The sequence below is a fragment of the Mesoplodon bidens genome, assembly GCF_964165515.1.
Source record: "Mesoplodon bidens genome assembly, chromosome: 20".
Lineage (NCBI taxonomy): Eukaryota > Metazoa > Chordata > Mammalia > Artiodactyla > Ziphiidae > Mesoplodon > Mesoplodon bidens.
Genome location: NC_138181.1, coordinates 32060415 through 32085063, shown reverse-complemented (window position 1 = coordinate 32085063; position 24649 = coordinate 32060415). Strand labels below are relative to the sequence as shown.

Here is a 24649-nt window from a genome sequence, read left to right as displayed (position 1 = left end):
TTTGCTAGTATTTTGTTGAGGATTTTTGCATCTATGTTTATCAGTGATATTGGCCTGTAGTTTTCTTTCTTTGTGACATCTTTGTCTGGTTTTGGTATCAGGGTGATGGTGGCCTCGTAGAATGAGGAAGAGTTTGAGAAGGATAGGTGTTAGCTCTTCTCTAACTGTTTGCTAGAATTCGCCTGTGAAGCTCCTCTGGACTTATTTATTTATTTATTTATTTTTGGCTGCGTTGGGTCTTTGTTGCTGCGCGTGGGCTTTCTCTAGTTGCAGCGAGCGGGGGCTACTCTTCGTTGCGGTGCACAGGCTTCTCATTGCGGTGGCTTCTCTTGTTGCAGCGCATGGGCTCTAGGCACATGGGCTCAGTAGTTGTGGCTCGTGGGCTCTAAGTACATGGGCTCAGTTGTTGTGGCGCACGGGCTTAGTTGTTCCATGACATGTGGGATCTTCCCGGACCAGGGCTCGAACCTGTGTCCCCTGCACTGGCAGGCGGATTCTTTACCACTGCACCACCAGGGAAGTCCCTAATATGACTTTTAATGTCATACCTAAAGATTTCTTCATTTATCCCTTCAGGGGTCTTCAGTTTTACATCTAGCAAAGCCTGAGGTCTTGTGTCTAACAGGTACTACATCAAGCTGCATGACAAAAATGGAAATAGATTATTTTGGTTTTCAGCATTCTATTTGCATTAGGATACACATGATGTGGCAAGAATTGCTTTTAAATACTATGTTGCACACAGTGTGTTCCACATGAGAGGGCTTAATTTACAGAATTTTCAAAGAATAGCGATAAAGTGATATAGATATACTTAGTATAATTTCTCATTGATGTCTAATATTTCTCTTAATGCATGAGCGCTAATTCATTTCCATAGTACATCCTGTCTGACATTCCCAAAGGTAGTATTGTTATTATCATTAAGATAGTCAAGACTTGGTAGAACTCTGAAAACAAAAGTTCCCCAAATTTCATTACTGTAAAGTCTGATTTAATAAACATTAGTTCTTTAAAAAAAATGCTAACTTCTTTCTGCTACACTAAATGATGAAAGTTCAAATCATAATATAATATGATTATATTATAAATATAAATTCCATAGAACTCCACATTATAAATATATGGTATAAATAATTGAATTTTTCTAAATCCCATGATCTTTTCCAAATTCACATTTTGATTTTTGAGCTAAATGAAGTGGTTTTTTGAAAGAGAAGTCGTTCTATATACTGTCCTATTGGTCTCTTAGCTCCCCAAGGCAAAGTGGTCTGATTAGATTTATTTATCTGTCAGTTGAACAAGTTTCTTTTCTTGAGATGTTTGCATCAATATTTCAGGCCTGGTTTTGCTTATCTTCCTTCACTTTCTCCTCCTGATGAGATATGAGTCAGTATAATTTTAAACCTCTGTGATTCTGAATTTTAAGTAGTTTAATAAGCCATCATTTCCTGAATTTACTCAAGCTGCTATAAATTTACCAAATGATGAATACCTTATTATGCCACTCAGCTATTATACAAAAGCTGTGAACGTTTTCTGGTTATATTTTTGAATATCTTTATGGGTTTTGTTAATGCTAAATTCTAGTAGCGCCTTCTTTAAAACCAGGAGACACCTCTGCTACCAGGAGATTAAAAGTAAATTAACAATTAAAAGCCTTTTAGAGAACACAGAGCCTTTTTGTAGGAGTTTCCTACCTTCCCTTGGGTCACGGTGACTCATTATCAAGGTCCCCAAAGTGCAATTCATAATAATATATAATATATAAGGCAGTTTTACACAAGACGTTTTCTCACTTAATTTTGTGCACTTCCCTGGAAGAAGGTTGACCTAGAAAATCTTCAAGTTTTCTTCCGACTCTAAGAGTTTGGAATCATTAGCTGACCCGGTGTCACAGAAAATCCCATACCTGTGACAGGTTCTAAGGAATGGACAACTTGTGTGTGCTCAGGTGGTAGTTTTCCTGGGACCTAAGCTCCTAGATCTACTTAGTAGAAATTAGGAGGAAGCCAGAAGTACCAGATGGGAACAAGGATGCTCAAGGACCCAGTCAAAGAAGCTGGTGTTGATACAGGCTTCCCAGGATGCACTGTTTAAAGAGTGTGACTGCAGTCAGGTGTGGAGAGGGGAGGGGAGCCCGGCATTACTAACAAGGAAGGCAAAGAATGACATGAGCTGGAGCACCTATGAGCTTCAAGGCTCACCCTGGTACTCGGGGGGTCTTCAGAGAGGAGTGTTTTATCACAGGCTTCTATAGACTGTGGGGCTGATGCGACTCACACATTGGAACTCAAATTAAATTTGGTTTAAAAGCATGGCCAGACTTCGGCCTATTATTGGGGCTTGTAGATCTGTGCATCTGGTGTAGGTAGAAATAAGACAGGGTTTAACCAAAGGAACTGTCATTAATTGTAAATATCACTTCAGACTTCTATGTGTGTGTGACAGCACATCCAAAAGGAGAGGGTAGTTAGAATATGTTTGTTTGTGCCTGATCGTACTTCCCTGTTCAAAAATAATCTATCGTAATAATTAGTTATGCCAATTACCGGGGGTACAGCATGGCCAGAGTCTAATAACATCCTTGTAAACTATTCCAAATAGAATTGTTATTCCAACCAAATTCTGTTTGGTTGATGCAGTTCCTCTTGGCCTCTTTACTCACTCTTTAGTCACTCCAGTCTTTTCCTTTTTCTTCACTTCCGACTTCAGGGAACTTCTCAGATAAACAGACTCTGAAACCTCTGACAAATTCCTTGAATAGATGTGTTCAGGACCTCACATGGGAGCGAGGGCACCTTGACAGGAAATGGGACGGTGCGATGCAGGTCCAGATGTCATGCTAATGTCGGGTCCTTGGTGGTCCCCCGTGCTACATCCTTCAGAATGCAGCGGGCAGCTTCTGGAAAGACCTTGGGTTCACGTTTTATCCCTTGAATATCCAGATAAACTAAAGCCACTTAAACAACAGCACATGTTCGTGATTATAAAACCTCCTGACTCTCTCCATCCCTGTATACAAATATGCTGTCAAGGGAAAGGAAAGCGAGTGGAAGCCGCATGGATCGGTCCACGTTGAAGACCCCAGAGGCCCTGATTTAGAGATGAAGGGACAGAGGAGGGCAAGTCAGAATGGGTTCCATCACTACCTCTGTCTAGTGTTTGTTTATTCGGATCCCACTGAGGTCTTGGACATGTAAATGAAGTCCAGTCTGTCACGTGAGAGGAGGTGTATTTTTAAAGTTCCCAGACGATCACCATCCTTCTCATCATAAATGGCAGAGACATGTAAAGCTGCATCCACTTGAGAGCTCTGGGCTCTAGTTGTTAGACTTTGGAAATTATTAGGGTATTTACATAAGGAGAGACAGAGACAGAGAGAGAAATAGAGTGGGAAGGAGCAGGAGGGAGAGGGGAAGAGAAAATTGGAATATCCAATCGAGGTGAAATGATGTGAAACAGTTGACTTCCATACTTTGTACCATTGTAGGGACTGCTATTATTGGCCAAATTATCTAAGCAAATAGAAGCAATTACAATTTTAAAAGTAAAATCAAACAAAAATAGAATTGTCAGTAACATCAAGGATATATGTTATTAAAACTAAAAATATTCACATAAAAATCAAATACCAGTGGGAATGCATCCCATCTGAACCCTGTTCTTTCAAACTGCATTTCACTAGAAATATCATGGTTATAGGGAAGAGATACTATTATCTATGTTATAAGGATTCATTTTCTTTCAGATTATCTTCAAAATCATACTGTATTGAAGATGTTGGTGATTGTATAAAATACTAATAGTATTTGTTATAATTGTTATTTATTGCCATTTTGATTATTATTATATTTAACTTTTGGATTGTCCTAATTTTTTAAAATTATTTTACAAAGGCAAATAAAATCACTGTGTGCTTTCAGAGACTTTATAGTCTGGAAGATAAGAGACACATATACTAGGTGCATAATCTAATTAATATTCTTTCCTTTTAGTTTCAACATGGAGCCCAGCTATGATTTCCTACATATCTATGAAGGAGAGGATTCCAACAGCCCTCTCATTGGAAGCTTTCAGGGCTCTCAAGCTCCAGAAAGAATTGAGAGCAGTGGAAATAGTCTCTTTCTGGCATTTCGAAGTGATGCTTCTGTGGGCTTGTCGGGGTTCGCCATTGAATTTAAAGGTACTGTGACCAGCTTAACTTGTGAGGAAAGTGACTTGTATTGAGATTGCTTTAATCATAAGCATTTATTTATAAAGTCTTGCCTATCTGTTTAATGCATAAAATTCTGACATCTCTCTCAATCTTCTGGGGAACAGGGTCGATCTCGCCAGTGGAGAAGAAATTTCCAACATGCATTCTACCTTAGCTGAAAGAAAAGAAAATGAGGGAGGGAGATTTCTTTTTCCAAATTCATAGCGATTTAAAGATAAATTATGATTTGTGCAATAAATAATTTGAGTATTTAAGAATTATTTTAATATGTGTTTTACTATCTTAATTTGTTTCTTCAGGATGACTCAATTTAAGTACATAAATAGCTTAGTTTGTTTTTTGTTTTTTGGGGTTTTTTTGGCTTGCAGGATCTTAGTTCCCCAAGCAAGGAATGAATCCGAGCCCTCAACAGTGAAAGCATGGAGTCCTAACCACTCTACTGCCAAGGAATTCCCGATAAATAGCTTAGTTTTATCTCAATATTTTTCAAGATGTAAAATATTGATTGCCATTTCCCTGTCCTGACCACCCATGGTGGTTGGTTTGATGGGGAGCAAGCACTGATCCTGGTCAGAGCTTTCTTCTTTGGTCACCTCATGAGTGACTCCCACTTCTTTGGGATCCACCACCCCCTGTCACTAGCATCCAGAGAAAACAAACAGACAGACTCACAAACAAAGATCACCCCAACCTAAGCATTTTGCTGTTGGGTTCATGAAAATAAATATATATTTTTTTCAAATCTGTTTCTCATGTAAACAAGGAAAACACGGGGTATATTACAAAGAATCAGAGAAAAGGATTTATCAAAATATTAATTGACAGTAGTGAGTGCTTTATAAAAAAATAATGAAAATATATACATTTATTTAAACTTTTGAGTTAGTTATTAGTTACTAGAATTATAAAATAAAATATAGGGTATGTTTCATCTATGTTATCCCTTTAATGGACTTGTATTTCTTGATATGGTTTTTAAGTAGGAAATTAACCTACTTCCTCAAAAACACCGAAGTCTACAAATTTACTGATCTTTAGTACAATATACAATTTAAAAAAATTTAAACAATTCAGCAATTGAAGGAGTTGCTGTGCTTTTTGGATGGGATCCATTAATGTTCACAAATAATTAACAGCAGTACTTTTAAGTATTTGCCATATCATTAGACAGATTCTATATTAATAAGAACTCATTGAAGTGCATGTCACCATGACAACGCCCATTCTGTAATGAGTAAAAAATCACACGTTTCATCTAAATATAAGACTGTAAGGAATGGGAGAGAATATTTGCAAATGATGAGACCAACATGGGGTTAACATCTAAAATATATAAACAGCTCATACAACTCAATATCAAGAAAGCAAACAACGCAATAAAAAATGGACAGAAGACCTAAAGAGGCATTTTTCCAAAAAGAAAGACATACAGATGTCTAACAGGCACATGAGAAGATTTTCAGCATTGTTAATTGTTAAAGAAATGCAAATCCAAACAACAATGAGGTATAACATCACTCTGGTCAGAATGGCCATCATGAAGAAGTCTACAAATAACAAAGGTTGGCGAGGGTATAGAGAAAAGGGAACCCTCCTACACTGTTGGTGGGAATGTAAATTGGTGCAGCCACTATGGAGAACAGTATGGAGGGTCCTCCAAAAGCTAAAACTAGAGTTGCCATATGAGCCAGCAATGGACTACTACTCAACCATAAAAAAGAATTAAATTCTGCCATTTGCAGAAACATGAACGGACCTAGAAAAATTATGCTTAGTGAAATAAGTCAGACAGTGAAAGACAGATATTGTATAATATCACTTGTATGTGGAATCTAAAAATAATGCAAGTGAATGTATACACAAAACAAAAACAGACTCACAAAGTTATAGAAAACAAACTTATAGTTACCAAAGGGGAGAAGGAAGGGGGGAGGGACAAATTAGGGGTATGGGATTAACAGATACAAACTACTATGTATAAAATAGATAACAACAAGGATATTTTCTATAGCCCAGGGAATTACAGCCATTATCTTGTAATAACTTATAATGGAGTATAATCTTTAAAAATACTAAATCACTATGCTGTACAACTGTGACTAATATAATATTGTAAATCAATTCTACTTCAATGAAAAAAAAAAAAGACTGTACATCTGTCATCACCTTGTATTCCCCAGGGCTTCCTAGGGTAAGAGAATCTGCAGATGAGTGAGTAAATGCAGTAGAACTTGTGTCCCTCATGATAGGGGTACAGGGCTGCCTCTTTGGTCTGTTTCTTTGGGGACCAGCAGAGCCTTCTAAATGGGCGCTAGAGCTCTCATGCTTTAAAAGTTCTCCAGTGGAGCCTGTGAAAAAAAAAATCATCAGAAAACAAGGAAGGACACAGCAATGATACAGCATCCAGCAAGTACAAGGACCCATACGGTGAGGGAAGCAGGGAGAGGAGCAGCTCTTGGGCTTGACCAGAAGGAGCCACGGGGCAGTCCTGCCGAGTGACCCCAGGGACCTGGCGGCTTTGGCACAGGCATGCTGGGAGGCGTCCATAAGCGGAACCGACAGGAACCAGGGCAGAGCACACTGTGTAATGAAGTCATCTCATTTGGAAATGTGACAACTTGTAAGCAAAAAGCGTGCCATGAGTTATCACCAAACATCCTGAACTGACAACTGAGTAAATGCAAGTAAAAGCTTCGATGCAGTGCATTTGGAGAAATGAAGAAAAACTGGCCATCAGAGGTCTCAATTTGCAACACAGAGCAGAAAATCATGGGAGTGGTATTTAACCAAACAGTACACTAAACCAATAGACACTTATAACAAAAAGTGATAAAAAAGGCTGACCAGGCAACAGGCATGTGTTTTTTCTCCATCATTTTTTAAAATATAATTTTAGTTATTGTATTTTTTATTTTTGGCTATGTTGGGTCTTTGTTGCTGTGCGCGGGCTTTCTCTAGTTGTGGCGAGCGGGGGCTACTCTACATTGCAGTGTGCAGGCTTCTCAGTGCGGTGGCTTCTTGTTGCAGAGCATGGGCTCTAGGCGCACGGGCTTCAGTAGTTGTGGTTCGTGGGCTCTAGAGCGCAGGCTCAGTAGTTGTGGTGCACGGGCTTCAGTAGTTGTGGTTCATGGGCTCTAGAGCACAGGCTCAGTAGTTGTGGTGTACGGGCTTAGTTGCTCTGCAGCATGTGGGATCTTCCCAGACCAGGGCTCGAACCCGTGTCCCCTGCATTGGCAGGCTGATTCTTAACCTCTGCACCACCAGGGAAGCCCTTTCTCCATCATTTTATAGGAGAAAAATATATGCCCTAGACCAGTGCTTGTATTTATTAGACACTCAGTACATTCTGTTGGATGACAGAGTAAACGACATCCGATGGAAGGACTGTTCTCGTGCCCACAGTTTTATTTATTCGTCCCTTATTTGCTTAAAATAAACAGTCTGTGTTCTCTATGGGATCTAAGGCAGTGTTAAAGAATTATCAGAATGTCCCCTACTCCTTGAAATTTCCAAATTGGTTTTCAGTAAAGTGATTAGAGAGTGTTGGTCCCAACACTGTACACAACTATTGCTGTGAGTCTCTAACCAGAGCAAAACTAGAGGACCTGGAGGGGTTTCCACAATTGATATATATGATATAATATATTCATGATATATATGATAATTAATATATTATACAAGGCATGTGATACATATGATGTATGATAAATATATTACAGATGGTATATAATATATGATGTATGATATATGATATATATGATAATATAGCATGTCTGATACACATGATAGTATAATGTTTATATATTTATGTTGCACTTTAACCAAAGTATGTAAATAAAATATTCTAATAGCCGGTTATAATAATTAGGCCAACAGTTGCCAGAGAGATCTCTGTTTGGCTGATGTTGACACATAGGTCATTAAAAATATAATGAGAGATATTGAATAAATACAGTTAAACAGGCCTTTTCTCCGTCCTGCAGGACATCACAAAGTTTGTGCTTTTCCCTCTTCCACTGTTTGTTATCCATTCCTAAGAGGATGTAGGATGTAGTTTTCAGAGCTCATTGCATCTTTACTCTTTACCGGCTCACCTGCCTCAGTCTCCCAGGAGCATCTTCTTCCTAACACTACTGTGTGGATTTACTCATTGGCCATAAGTAGACACTCAGGAAGGGAAAATGCTTAAAAAGGAACATAATCCACATTGATCACAACCCCCAAAAAGGTAAAATGCAGGCTTCCATTTATACTTTCCAGAGATTTTTTTATGTGTTTGCTTAACCCTGGGGCAAAGATTGTCAAGCCAAATAGAAAGAACTGAAACATATTTATTTTATCCATTCAAGTTACCTTTGAGCCTATATTGATATTAATAACCCCATTCATGAATAACACATTCATGACAAATAGCATTTTCTTAACTTTAGGCCAAAAACATGAAGAAAAACATTTCAGTATAACATCTATATTGATCCCTTGAAGATCTGTAAAATTCAATTCAGAGCCTTCTGACGTTACAAGGGGCTTTGCTGATGGAGTGAAGGACGTTGACAAGCACAAACAGAAAGCAATTCAAATGATGGAATTGCACACAACAGAAGGAGATATAGATACATGATTTAGAGACATTTGGAAGGTCTGCTGAAATATGACATTTACAATGTTAATGCTACCAGGACATAAGTGGCACTACCCACACAGCTACAGGACTGTGAGAAAGAAAGAAGAGAGCTTTGTATTTATATCTGGGAAAAGAGGCTTTTAGCAGATGGCTCCTTTAGTGGCCCCCACAGCTGGACAGATCTCTGCAGTGCGTTTTTGTGAAAGTTATTTAACCGCTCTTGAGCTTCAGATTCTCAAAATGTAGAATGGGGCCACAGATCATCCTCACGTTGCAGAGGTGGAGTGAAGATTTGAATGAAAAACATGCAGTGTACCCATCTCAGCGCCTGATACGTAACATGCCCTCAATTCCTTTGAGCAGTTATTAGAATTAGAATAGAACTGTGTTGAGCAATCATTACATCCCAGACACAGGGCTTGACCCTTATGGATCAGGAAATGTGCTTTCCAGCTAACTGTGGCTTCACTGACTTAGTGAGAGTGGTAAAAGGTCAGAACTTCTTTCCATGATTATCTCACCAGCATGAGAAATCACTCTTAATTTACGTGAATTAAATCAATTCCTTTTGAGAAGCCCAATTCTCCCATCTCTTCCTAAAATGTGCTGTGATTTCATGAATTAAGTACAAAAGTCAGGATATCAACCTCAACAACAATTCTGTAGTGAATTGTCATTTGAAAAATAAGAAATAATTTTATTGAAAGGAGTTTTTTCTATTTTTCTATGATAATTATTAACTTGAACATTAATTGACAACTTGGTCAATTAGTCAATCAATTTTTTTGAGCATATTTTATATGCTGGACACTGTTCTAGGTACTAAAAATATAAACAACCGACAACAAAAAATAAAATTCCTGCCCTCATGGAGTTTACATTCATGTCTTCCCCAGAGAAACCACGGGAAGCCTGTTTTGACCCTGGAAACATAATGAATGGGACAAGGATTGGGACGGACTTCAAACTTGGCTCAACTGTCACGTACCAGTGTGACTCTGGCTACAAGATCGCTGACCCATCTTCCATCACGTGTGTGATCGGAGCGGATGGAAAACCCGCCTGGAACCGGGTCTTGCCCTCCTGCAATGGTACGTATGGAACCGGTGTTTCCTTCAGGGATAACTTCCCTCTGGAATTTGGACTCTCATTTTGGAGACAGTTTGCACTTCAGTCCTGTATCCCCTCATCACTGGTGGGGAAACCCTGCAGAGCAACGTGGGATAAGAACTTGACCTTCCTTGGTCGTTTAATTTACCCAGTGGATTAGCCATTCTCACAGCTTTCTGGAAGGGGAGATATTTTTCTCTCACTTAGATCGTTTGGCATTTCTAACTGCTGTTTTTGTGTATGAGAGATGCGAATTACCAGTCTCTAGGTGGCCTCTGTCTCTCTGCTTCTGTCTGTCTCTGTCTGTCTCCCTCTTGCTCTCTGTCTTTCTCTATTTCTCTGCCTTTCTCTGTGTGTGTGTGTGTGTGTGTGTATCTCCCTCTGTCTGTGTCTCTGTCTGTCTCTCTGTCTCTGCCTCTCTCTCTCTACATATATACACATACATATACATATATTACATATATAAGGATGTGTCATTTCCCCACAAATACCAACAGTTTGTAATTCCTCATGTACATTAAATTAATAAAAGCACCTATTAGAGGGTAAGGTCAACCTTCAAGAACAGGCAGTGCCATCCTACAGTGACAGAAGTCAGGTTGCAGTTACCCTTGTGGGGGTGTGCTGAGAGGAGGGGTCTGAACACAGACTTCTGGGCCGTCCTCCAGGTTCTGTGTCTGGTGGGTAGCTTCCACAGACAAAACTCCAGACTGTGTAATACACCTTAAAAAGGAGACAGTAAAATCCTGAGTTTTGTGACAGAAAAATTGATTCCAAGGTTACTTTAGGATGAACTCAAAGACCGGTTTAGTTAGATACACTGAACTGATGAAATAAACATCTTTTCCTTAGGATGGCTCTGATGCTTCTTGTAACTTCCGACCAAAGTGGTGCTTCAGAAAATTAGTATGTGAAAAATCCGAGCAAACAACACAGGCGAACAGACCTGATGCCCTGGGTTGCTCTGGCATGTCTGTGTTTCTGGGTTTATCTTATGACCCTGAGAGCTTTTCTGTTCAGGAACCCAGTCCTCCAGCACTGCAGTACTCAAGGTTGGCGCAGACAGCGAACTTCACACACGTTTTCAGAGGAAATGAATAAATCAGGGGATAGCCAGAACAATTTCCAGTGAAAATTGAAATCTTCCTAGTCTTACATATTTTATCCTCTAGCAATAAACTCAGAGAAATAATTATCGCTGCTTCTCGGATTCCAGGAGGTTCGTGTGAGGGGAGAATGGTGAAGGGCCCACGTGGCTGTATGGGGCATCCAGATGATGACTTTGTGTCTGTGTAAACGTTACAGTAAGCTTTGAGTCAGCGGCATCACAGCGCTCCTCTCTGGGGGTTAGAAGAGTGTCCTCGTACGTTCACTAGAGTCACCTCAAAATGGCATCCTTAAAAGAGCACACTGTATTAAATTCAAACATACTTTGAACTTATGGGGGATGATGATAAATTCTTTAGCCATAGGCTAAATGAGAAAACTGAGGTCACATTTAGGCAATAGATAAATAATCTAATTTTAAATTAGAGATTTTTTTTCCGTATCTGAAGACCCGTGAACTCAAGCATAGTTTCTGTTAACCAGTCATCACATTTATGTGCATAAAACATACAACACTGATTTTTCCTTAAGTTATTTATTTCAATTTAAATAAGCTAAAAATTCTAAATCATTAAACAGAAATGTCCTCTCCCATAGTTTATTTTGGATATCTCAAGGAGAACAGCACATCTTGTGCTGAATTAATGCCTGTGGATCACTCAGATCACCAGTTAAACTAAGCGAATGTTGCTATATTTTAAACGTTCATATATTAAGGGATGTATTTTGGGCTAGTTTGTTTTAAATTCATGATATAACTTTTCTTTCTATTGCCTACATTTTTTTGTTCATTGAGGTTTCCTATTGAATTAGAAGAGAAATGGAAACAGCCTGGAGTTTCTTTCATGGGTCAGAGTGGCTTTTATTTACTTATGTTGTTTTTGGTTTACATTCAAATTTGATTGTATTTTGTTGCCTTTATATATGAGACATATACTCCAGTTAACCAAATGTATGAGTCAGTTTCTTGTTACCATCTGCAATGAATACTGTTGCAGATCTTTTTTCATTTAGGAAATGATCTGTTTAATACATTAATTACCAAAGAGTAACAGCATATTTGTTTTCCTTCTCTTATCACATTAATATAAAAGAATTTCTAACATGAGAAAGACCATGCCTGTTTCTCAGGTTAACACAGTAACATGGACAGAGTAATTGTTAAGAATTAATTAAATGAAAATTCTCTACATATTTTTCTCAATTTCACAAATGTTTGGTTGTGTTTGAAGTATGTTATGCAGTTTGTGTGCTTATCTTTAAATCTGGAGAAAAATGTATAAGCGTAGCGCAATTTATCAAGGTAGCAGAGGACCTAAAATGCCATGTTTGTTTTCTTTCATTTTTTTTTTTTTTTTTTTTTTTTTTTTTTTGCGGTAGGCGGGCCTCTCACTGTTGTGGCCTCTCCCCTTGCAGAGCACAGGCTCCGGATGCGCAGGCTCAGCAGCCATGGCTCACGGGCCTAGCCGCTCTGCAGCATGTGGGATCTTCCCAGACCGGGGCACGAACCCGTGTCCCCTGCATCAGCAGGCGGACTCTCAACCACTGCGCCACCAGGGAAGCCCTGTTTTCTTTCATTTTATCCTTTTTATTTTTTAGTGTTTTCTATTATCATAAAGTAATGATCTTTCATCCTACCCATTAAAAAAATTAATTTTTGTGGTTATACTTGAACAAATACATCAGAAGATATAAGATTTCTGTTTGATAAGATTTCTGTTTGATCATTTGGGCATCAAAATATTAGCTCAGTGAAGATTTATTTCCACTTTTCATTTATGCTTGTTGTTTAAACTTTGAAATAGATAAACTTTTTAATAGAAAAGGGATATTTGCAAAATGATGTGCTTAAATTTTATATGTCTAAAAGAAAATAGATTTCCATTCTTCATTTGTACTTATTTTTAAAAATTTGAACTTTTGAGTGTTTAAGAAAAATTATAGTTCTGAAATAACCTGGTTGAATTTATATGGCTAATTTTCTTAAAATTAAGTGATAGATATCTAAACTGGTGGAATGAGGCTCCCAGCATTTCACTGAAAACCTTGAGCTTTGAAATTTAACTTACAGCAATTTCCTGTATCTAAAAGTGAAAAAAAAATTTTTCTATTTAAGATTGTAAAAAAAACCATGGTAAGTGTTTTAGGGTGATAAAATTATTCTGAGTTAAGACATCAGCGTGAAGGCTGCTCTTAGCTTAGTTAAGGGAAATCTCTACTAGTTGATCATAAATAGATGATAACTGTCAGGTATTTAAGCTGTTTTCCTTTGACTTTTAGAGTATGACTTCAGTTTTCCAGCTGCGTAAAGCTGGACCTGGGAAGTCTCCTGCCAAATCATCAATGAGGTGCTTTGACATGAGCCTCAGAGTTCTGAGCAGCGTTATTAATCCTGGAGGAAGTCCCGTCCATCAATTAGGACTTAACAACGTGCTACTTAACATTCAAAAGATTTGACACGTTATCCCCGATTGCTATCCTTTTTAATGCTTGAAAACTGTCACATTAAGAAGAAGTAAGCTATAGAAATATAAACTTTCTCAAATACTGAAAAATAATTCTGAATTCAGATTAGAGAAGGTGTATCTAGGATAAGAAGGCATGCAGTCAGGCCACAAAGGGCACAGCTGAGGTGCAGTTGGCGTCACTTCAGTGGATAAATAGTGTCCTAAGTAGATGAGCAGACGTGGACCTCTTTTTAAGTAAAAATATGAGGAATTGAAGTATTTTCAGTTTAATCCCGAAACTGGGATTTAGTTGAAAGTCTATTTTAAGATGTTTAACAATAGTATTTTGAATATCCAGGCTACAGTATTTTTCTATTTTCTCAGCAAGAGCAATGCTGAGAGTAACAAGATGATGAGAGGGAAAATAAACACACACACACATACTCGCTCTCTCTCTGAACTGTTCATATAGCACCTCATCAATGTACCTGCCCTGACTGTAGTTTTAGGTTCCTTCAGCTTTCAATGGAACTTATAGGAAGAGACCCCACACCCACTAGTAACTATACATGTCACTCTTGAGCTGAATCTACGATGAAAACACAACAAGAACTAAAAGTAAACATTACTTTTTTTTAGTCCCATAGTAATATAAAGACAATAGAAAACTGAAATAATCTTTGTATCTCTTAAGTTAATATGATGGTTGATATCAACCAGAAAGTTCTGGTAGGCTTTTGATGTATTGATAACTTAAGAAGTTTTCTTTATCAGACCTGTTTTTATTATCATGACAACTGTTTTCATTATTATTTTAACATGTCTGAGAACGCCCTTAAAAATAATATTAGGTCTTCCTCTTAAGTTGAAGTACTTTTATTCTCACCTGGTCAGTCTTTGTTTTTCTTTTTATTTTACTTTTGATAGCAATGTAAGATCAGATTTTAACTGTGATATTTTGTTAAGTTTTTGAATAATCATGCTCATTTGTTCAGTGCTTTCATTTTTAGGTCACTTGTCACTTGCCATGTGGTTACGCACAGCATGTAATTCTCCGTTGGTCTGTTTCAGCCCCCTGTGGAGGCCAGTACACTGGATCAGAAGGAGTGGTCTTGTCACCCAACTACCCTCACAATTATACAGCTGGTCAGATCTGCCTCTATTCCATAACGGTACCAAAGGAATTTGGTAAGATTTTCTTCTTATTTTTAATTCACCATCATATCTCTTTCGGTGTTAATATTTCCATCATTTTATAAACAAATATCCCAGCTCTTGGTATAATAAAATAATATAAAAGGAGATGACTTAAAGTAACAGGTTTTCCAAACATGTCTTATACAAGATCCACTACAATTCTTTTATCAGTGTGATATAAAATTCTTCAATTTCCTTCTCGGATTCTGATCCAGAATAATCAGAGAGAATAAATTTGCCTTTGTTCTTATTTTTGTTAGAAAAAAGCATTTCTCCTTTGGTTGTTTAGTGTGTAGAGGAGGATTGCAGCCTCACATGTGAGCCAGGGGAACACTGATCAGCCTGTGGGGTATTGGCACATATATTTGGTTATTGATTATGCTGGAAATCACTGGATCAGTGAACACACCTTTGAGTGACAGGAGATGTAAAAGCAGGCAGAGTCCTATCTGACCCCTCCAAACCTGGCATCCTGGTTTCCCTCCTAAACTTTGCTTCCAACCTGAGCCAGTTTTCTGGGGTGGCTTCATTTCTAGAAGATCCTTCTCTGGTGGTTTCCTGGTGATTTACTCAACACCGGATCCCCACATCTTCCCTCTCACTCTTGACCAGGAAAATATTTTTGTGTTAGATTCTTTCCTGGAGTCAACCAGATAGTAGCTTTTATAATTTTATGGAATAGTTCCTTTTTCCCAACAGTAAAATTTAGAACCCAGCATAGTCAAGGTTTTTTTCTATATACTCAAAATAGCAGCCATCCACTCATAGAAATAAAACAGATAAAAATTCTAAGGTTAGATTCTGTTTGAGGGAAAACATTTTAAAAATACAATTATATGACAAGAAAGTTAATTTCTGCTTAAGAAACTTGCATATGGGAGACAAATGATTTCTATGAACTTCTGTTATATTAATCACAGGCTTCTTAAAATCAAATGAAAACCTCCCCCCAGGCACTTATTTCAGCATTTGGTGTTTTAGATCACGGGCTCTTCATGAACTGTGCGACGCAACTTGCTTAGTCTCTTAAGCCAAATCGTTTAGCTTCTACTTTCCGCCAGTTCTCAAGGATGGTTGAGTTTTCAGGCAAGGCTTTCCTTGTATCATCTTGCCATGATAAGAAGAGCATGTGCCTGGGACTTGGAGAGTGATGGATGTGAACACGGAAACCAAGGCAGAGGCAGAGGGACCAGCTTCCCAAAAGGCAAAGAGTGGGTCCACTTTATGAGCAAATGGAAAATATCAATCTCATTTAAAAACTGAAAGACTGGGCTTCAAAGTATTTATTTTGTTATAAAAAAATGGACAGTAAAACTTAGAATAAGTCCTAGACTTTCACTCTTTATGCTGGACCAATGCCTCTAAAGTCCCTTATTTAGCCTCAGTTAATACATTTTTTCACCTAAATTCCCAACAACATTCCTCCAATTACTTTCCCATGAATATTCCTTTTATTTTTATTCATGGATACTTGACAAAATATAATTATCACAATAGAATGTAGCAGCCAGAGTTTATGATTTTAGTTTATTATAAAATTTTATTGAGTTGTCACAACACAATTATGACTTTTCAGCAGAAAAAGTTACACTCCTATCCTAAATATTGATAATAATTTACCAATATGAAAGGTTTAATGGCATAAATTTATCATATTCTATCTGGGCAGAAAACTTTAGTCTGGAATAAAATAGTTATAAAGAATCCTTAATAAAAACCTATACTACCTTATCTATTATTTTTTTCCCCTCTTCCTAACTCTTTTCTGAGAAGTGAATCGACCAGTTAACAATTAATTCAATGATTGTTATAAGTGCTAAGATGAGTAAAATACTCTTTGTGTGCCTGAGATGCCCAGCAAATATTATGGGAGGGGGTGACTGTCCCTATTGTGGGAAGGGGCTTCTTACACAAGTTCCGAATGGGAAGTGTCATGGAAGACAGGTCATCAGTTATCCTAATTTCCTCCCTATTTTCATCCAAAAGCATCACCAGAGTATCCTTTCTAGAACAAAAATCTGATCATGAAAACACCTTGATAAACGTTTTCACTCACTCCTCTTGCCCCCAGAGCAAAATCCATGCGTTTCCTGGCCTTCTGGGCTCTGAAGTCTCAGGCTGCTTGGCTTTGCTCCCCCGTCCCTCCCCGCCCCCTTTATCCACTGAGTGTTCGCAAAACAGACCATTCACCTGCCAAATACTGCTCCTTTTGTTCGCTTGCTGAAGTAGCCCCTTGTGGCCCATTCTTACACAAAAAGGGTTTCCTTTGCCATTCATTAAGGCTGAAGCAGGAATGCTGTCTCCCCCATGAAACATCATTGTCTCCACAGCTGGAAACCACCCCTCCCTCCCTACACCACCTGCACTTTCTCATCCCCTGTCTTCCAGCTGCAGGAACAGCCTTCCTTGACTAGCTATGGCCCTTGGCAGACATCTGCTGTTCAGGCCCCTCGTCCTTCCGGACACCCACACTCTGCCTCTGTATTTGTTGTGGGAACTACCGCAGACCTTAGCATATGATGTTCCTGGGACAAAGTTTCTATCTTGATCAGCCCTTCATTCTTAGTGTCCACTATAAAGCTTATGCCTTCTAAGCATTTCTTGAAAAGAAGGTAGGAATTACGTGTGTGAGATTCACTTTTCTCCTACAAACGAGACTCAAGCAAGATGAAGACTGAATGTTGAGGTGGGGGGACAGTGAAGGGAGGGCTGTGCATGCAGGAGCCTCCCTCATGGGATCCAGAAGAAAGTTCTGTCCCTCTTTCTAGTGCCTGTGTTCAGAGCACTTCAGCCACTGGGAAATTCACCTTGCTCACATGCTTCCTTTAATTGTGCTTCTCTTGGAGATTATAAAATCTTAAAGTACTATATATATATATATATATATATGCATATATTCTCTTACATATATGTGTAATGTGTTATACATGCATGTATATGTGCACTGTATGTAATACATATATGTAACAGAATATATGGCACATATAATATATGATATGATATAATGTAATACAGTATAATATGAATACACACCAGCTGCTATAGTTAGATTTTCCTCCATTTTGCCAACACATAGATTAATTCTTTCATGTATAACTGATACACACACCTCCATTTCTTGTTCAGAATGATTTAGAATGATTTTAGTTTAAACCTTACACATAGATAATTGTTGATCATTGCTTGTAAATGGAGACTAAATCACAAGTTTTTCTAAATACTGTAAAGGCCCTGTATACTATCCATTTGAATACAAAACTGATTAAATTTGAAGTAGTAGAATACTTGAGATGTTTTACTTGGAGGAAATGTGTTCTTGAAATTTACGTAACCTGTAAGATATATAAACTGTAGAGTAAAACAAGTCAGAAGTTGCTATAATATGTTGCTGAATCGTGTATAAATTGTAGTGAGTTCATATGAATTTGGCACTGTCATAATCATAGGTGAAGAATTTTAAATTCCCCAACTAATTGCATGCTTTAAAAACCAACGGGGGCTTCCCTGGTGGCACAGTGGTTGAGAGTCCGCCTGCCGATACAGGGGACACGGGTTCGTGCCCCGGTCCGGGAAGATCCCACATGCTGCGGAGCAGCTGGGCCCGTGAGCCATGGACGCTGAGCCTGCGCGTCCGGAGCCTGTGCTCCGCAACGGGAGAGGCCACAACAGTGAGAGGCCCGCGTACCGCAAAAAAAAACAAAAACCAATGGGTATCTTGATTCCATACCTACTGTTCACTGAATAAAATGTCATTAATTACTCTTAAAGAAATAGGACCACCTTATGGCTATTCTTCTACTATCCTAACATAGTATTATAAGAAAAAAACAGTCTTCATTTAGTGTTCAAACTGTACATAGAACAGTAATTTTATTCCTTTTATTAAGTACCAAAAGATCAAGAAGCAAAATAAAATTGTTTAAGCAACAGAAAACTTTTAGAAAGCAGAGAAAATAAGCTAATTTTTTTTACAGGATACTTAGGATCATGATATTTGGGAGGTATCAATAAACAGTATGATCACCATTTTCATTTCTTTCATTATAAAAAGCATTTTGTGCCGACCCACCCCCTCTATTTTCAGTGGTATTTGGGCAGTTTGCCTATTTCCAGACAGCACTGAATGACCTGACCGAACTGTTTGATGGAACGCACCCTCAGGCCAGACTTCTCAGCTCACTCTCTGGGTCTCATTCAGGTAAACTTTCAATGAATTTTGTCTTTAATTCTAGTTACACAGCCAGGGTAATTAATTTTAAACTCGTCTATTTTTATTTTCATTTGTGAAGGAGAAATTTAATCATCTTTGAACTTGCTTGCTTGTTCAGTAAAATCTTATTTTCAATGTAAAATTTCAAATGTATTTTTATCCCACATATAAAATCACCTGTCTTTATCATTTTGCTTACTAAGATTGTGGAAAATATAATATCCATCTCAGTGAAAAATTAAAATATCAGAAAAAAGGGGTAATAAACTATCTTGTTACTTTGCTTTCTATTCTAAGTGTTGTAATTTTCCTGAAGATAAACAGTATTGACATTTTGGTCTGACTCATTCCAAACTTTTAAATGCGTACATGTGGAGATGTACCACAGTCACACGTCTATAAAGGTGCAGATGTGTATACACATACATGCATTCATGTGTGCCCCTATATATGCATGTAAACATACATGGAACTTCATAAAACATGGGATTTTTTCACAATTTAATTTTTATCCCATACATTCATTTAAAATCACATGTAGAGGTCTTTCCCTATCAACAAATATGAATATACACCAAATACCATTTGCTGAATAGTATTCACATGGGTTAATGAAGGAGTTTATTTACCCCAACCCCTCATGGATGTCATGGCCCTCGTTCGTACCACTGCTACATTGTCATCAGTTACCAACACAACATCAAGCCATACTCCTGCATCATGGCCTGTGATCAACCAAGGCTAAGATTCGGCTATTTCCAGTTTCTCAGTATTACTAACCACAGGTCTTAAGACCTATGTCCTGTTAAGACCAGTGTCCAATGATGTAATGTCCAGAAATGCATCAGAAGATACACATTTAAAATACTGATACATCCTGACAAATTCACCTCTGAAAAGCTTAAGCGATTCACACGCCTCTCAGAGTACTCGAGACCATTCCTGCACATTAAGAGCTGAAAAATACATTTCACGGGTTTTTTTTTTCTGAGTTCTTTATTTTTTTTAATATCAGCTTTGGATTCTGAGACATTTTCTTAATTCTGAGTAAAATCCTAGCAAGTAACTGTCAAAGTTGATTCTGAGTCAATGATTCACCCACTTCTGTTTCCCACATTATCAGCTAATTGGCCTATATCAGTGCTTTCTTCAAAAGAAGCATAGGGGCTCCCCTGGTGGTGCAGTGGTTGAGAGTCCGCCTGCCGATGCAGGGGACACGGGTTCGTGCCCCGGTCCGGGAAGATCCCACATGCTGCGGAGTGACTAGGCCCGTGAGCCATGGCCGCTGAGCCTAAGCGTCCGGAGCCTGTGCTGTGCAACGGGAGAGGCCATAACAGTGAGAGGCCCGCGTACCGCAAAAAAAAAAAAAAAAAAAAAAAAAAAGAAGCATAAAGGAGATCACGATGAAAACAACATTTTAATGGAATGTCAAGGCAAGAACAGAGTTTTTAAATCTTTGTAGAAACAATGTGTTTGGGTTCTACACGCCAAAGCAAAGCTTTATGAAAGTTCAAAAATTAAAAGTGCAATTCCAAGTTAATGATTACTTTTCCAAACATTGTTCACCACAGGCTGTGCACTGAATGGATCCTGCGTGTTATCTCTGTCTGTTTTTCCCTCCAGGTGAAACGTTACCTTTGGCCACATCCAATCAGATTCTGCTCCGATTTAGCGCGAAGAGTGGGGCGCGTGCGCGGGGTTTTCACTTCGTCTATCAAGGTGCGTCTCTGCCACCTCCGCCCGGTTCCACACACTGCTTGTACCACTGGTTTCAGCACCAAAACATCTGAGTTGCACTTTTTCTTAATCTTTAAGAATTTGAGGGTATCCGTGTATTTAGAATGAAATTATTTAATAAAAATATTAAAGTTTTTTCTTTTGACAATTAGATGTGATACTTCTAAGACAAAGATACAATAATGCTTCGATTATCTGGCATGATGATGAAACAGATATTGATTAGATTACCTTAGTATAGCGCAACACAATTTGCAAAATGATTTCAAATGTATTATAATATTTTGCCTAACCTAGTTAAAATTAAGTAAAATATTTCATAATAGATTTTAGTAACTGTCTTAATGAAATACACTTAAAATGCATGGTACAATTTCAAATCTTACTATAAGAACTAATTGTCAAGGAAAGGTAACAAAACCAAACTAAACCCAGAATACCATCCATGTTTCTATCCCTTGAAATACCTATTTTATTTTGCTTGTATTCTATTAACTTTAGGCACTTTCACCCCTGTATAATTATTTTTGAATTTGGAGCTTATTCAAAATGCTTGGGATTGCACAAAGTTTCTGAACAATGCAGTTTTTTTTCCTGTTTCTAGTTCACCTTCAGTTTGCATATCCATTACATGAATTTGAAAAAACACCCTATGGACTGTCCATCCACTTTCAGAGGCACAGAGCCTGACTCTGGATGTGACTTGCGACGACTGTACAGCTGAGATGGGAAAGAGGTTGTCATCTTCAGCGATAAACTAACTAAGAATACTTAGCTTTTCTAGGCCTCAGTTTTGCTGGAGGCTGGATAGATTACAGGCCGCTCTTGAACCTTTTCTTCAGAAGTGGAGGAGAATCCCTTCCTGGCGATGGTTTCTTTCCTTTAATAAAGACTCCTCCAGGAAACATGCTTGACAACATCATGTTTTTCATAAAATTATAGAGAGTAACGATCTGTCATATCATTCACAAATGATTTTTGATAATCGCACACTGTGAAATGTATGGCCTCAAAATAGTTCACGATAAAGCCCTTGAGTGTTCGTCAGTAAGATGATTTAAAAGTTATGGAAAGAGTGAGAAAGATGTGTGATGGGCAGGTAGGAGGAAAGATATCTCTAATCTAGTTTAAGGAGCAATTGCTTGGGTGATGATACTATTACATTAAAATGTGTTACATTGTTCTAATTAAACCTTTGTTAAAATATAAATAATCAAACCAGTATTTTTTTAAATGAACTTTATAGGAGAGGGTCCAGTTTAAGCAACCCACCTCTCACCCACTTCTAATTTTCTTTAAATAAATTCTGTGTTACTTTGCAGAAGCAGATTCACAAACCAAAGTAAGTTGGCGTGACCTCTAAGGAAACTGGACCAATTGGTTTAAGTACATTTTTTGTCCTGGAAAAATTCAAGTTCCTGGCATTGTCTGCCTCAATCAGGGACTTCCTTTAATTTCTGATGAAGATTAGAAATTTGATCAGATTATCGAATAAAATATCTGAAGCACATGACCCTATGTCTGTCCTACTTGCACATGTTATCTTCAGAAGTCATGGTTTTTAAAATTATATTTCTTGTTTTAAAGCAACATATTATCATTAAAATGTATAACATACATATAAGTGAAAAGAAGGGGAAATCATTTATAGAAGGAATATATTTTCCTTGCACTTAAGAATATGTCTCTAACATACTCAATATTTGTCCTAACTTAAGAATATGTCTCTAACATACTCAGTATTTCTTCTAAAGTTCCAATATATCTCGTTATCTTGCTTTGTTCCTGCAGTGAGTTTATGCAAAAATGGATGTCTTTTTATCAAAGCCAAATCCTTCGGATCTAAAGAACTAGGATCGTGAATGCAATTTATAAATCACTCAGGAGCACCTGGGAAAGTTTTCAGTACATCTCAAAAGTTAAATTGGACATGGCCTTCTGAAAGATAGTAGTTTAGTGGAAGCCTAGAAATTATTTGAACTCTATTGTGTAAAAACTTTCTGAATAGTGCTTTCACATACCACATACGACTCCATTCCTCCATAAGTTATTAAAGCTTAAAACTGCGCAGGGACTTTCTGACTTGCATGGCTATGGGCTGTGTAACCCTTGTTCACAGACAGTTCTGTTGTAAAGAGCTGTTCAGACTTGGGTGGAGAATGAGTGCAGGTGTCAGGTACAAAAAGTTGTAGTACGCGACCCGGGCAGCTCCTGACCCTCCTCGTCATCCTGGTGAACAACACGGAGACGGTGGTGGTGAGGATGTTGCTGCCCCTCTGATCTGGTGAAGAAATGGAAGTATAGAGGCTTTTTTTTTTTACCAAGTATTGTAACTTTTATGTCTCTGCTGGGTTGTATTTGCTTGTTTGCTTTCCATGCTGCTTTGGAGTAGAAGGATACATTGAGAAGTGAGGGAGGTAAGAGGGTGCATGAGGACACCTGGGCACCCAAGAAGGCTGACGGGGTGACCCTTCACGCCACAGTGCATCCTCCTGGAGCAAGAGTCCTTGTAATCATTCTAACAGTCACTTCTGGACACTGTAACATCTCCCTTGAACACTTAGGAGGAGTACAGTGCTTGCCTTTAAACACGAACGTGTTCAAAATGTTTTAGATTTCCTTCTATGCATCCAGGAGAAACCCCCCCTCCATCCCCACTCGCTAGCACCCGGGAATCCCCTGAATGTCCGTGGTGGGGATTCCCATAGCTGCCCCTCCTCTTCCTAAGCTCTGGGACCAAGAGACTGGCAGAACCTGCGATCAGTAAATGTGGTTCTACAGGTTTTAATGCTCTTTGTCACTCCACAGAAAATATACTACCCCTAATGTCAAGGTCTTCTAGGTCAATGCAAACATACAAATCAAATAGTCCTCAGAAACCCCCCATGTTGGAGACTCACCTACTATTTCTTAACAAGTTCAGCACTGTCTCTCCACACCCCTGGTGGGGGTCCCCTTTCCGACACTGTCTCTAGGATGGTGAGTAAAGTCGAGAATGTGAGTGTGGGTTCTCAGGGGGATGATAATGCTGGTTTTATTGCTGCTCATGGCCACTGTGGTCATTGCAGTCTGGCTTACCAACTAGTGGCCATCAAGGACCACCGCCGTGACCCCTGCCGGGGCTGGAGAAAAGCCCAGCATCCTCTTGGTACATGAAACCCACTCTCATTAAAGTCCCTTTGATTCTATTCTGTGAAGTAGTTATGTTGCACTTAGAGACTTTTTCTGGCCCCAAATACACACCTTTTTTGAATCGCTGGTCCAATGGGAAGACCCCTGGGAATGAGGCCATCGGCTGGGTCTTATCACCAGCTCTGCTCTGACACCGTGGTGCAAGCTCCCATTCCCCTCTGTTCCCTCCCAAGTCTTTCTGTACAGAATGAATTGTTTAATTGTATGTTTTCCTATGGTATGTGGGTTTTTTTTTATTATGGTAACATGAGATTTACCCTCTCAGGTTAAATCCTTTAAATCATTGTTTAAAATAAACGGATTACATTGTTTAAAATGAGCAGTGCCTAATCCAGCACCATTAACTATAGGCACAGCTTTGTGTGGCAGATCTTTAGGACTTGGGCGTCTTACATGACATGCTTTAAACCTGTTTAACAGCAGCTCCGCACTTGCCGCTCCCCTAGCTCCTGGCAGCCACCGGCTGCTCTCTGCTTCTATAAGTTTGTCTCTCTTAATTGCTTCCTATGCGCGGGACCATGTGGCATTTGTCCTTCTGTGCAGGCTTATTCCACTTAGCGTATGTCCTACGGGTCCATCCATGTTGTTGCAAATGGCAGGACTTCCTTCCTTTCTAAATGGCTGAATAACATTCCATTGTAGGTATGCACTATACTATTTATCCATTGGTGGACATGGAGGTTGTTTCCATAGCTAGGCTATTGCAAATAATGCTGTTATGTACATGGTGGTGCAGATATCTCTCCAGGATAGTGATTTCATTTCCTTCAGATAAATACCCAGAAGTGGGATTGCTGGATCATATG

At 38.6% G+C, this 24649-nt stretch overlaps 1 protein-coding gene across 1 annotated transcript in view; it reads left to right on the top strand.

Moving 5' to 3' along the window:
• The window catches only part of CSMD1 (CUB and Sushi multiple domains 1), a gene marked incomplete at its 3' end in the record, with an annotated part of 1732394 nt that overhangs the window by 1520213 nt on the left and 187532 nt on the right, over window positions 1-24649 (top strand). The window contains exons 29-33 of the mRNA XM_081220901.1: window positions 3999-4186; window positions 9740-9934; window positions 14579-14695; window positions 18789-18902; window positions 20538-20633. Coding sequence (XP_081077027.1) covers window positions 3999-4186; window positions 9740-9934; window positions 14579-14695; window positions 18789-18902; window positions 20538-20633 — 710 coding nt within the window. The remainder of the gene's footprint in view (window positions 1-3998; window positions 4187-9739; window positions 9935-14578; window positions 14696-18788; window positions 18903-20537; window positions 20634-24649) is intronic.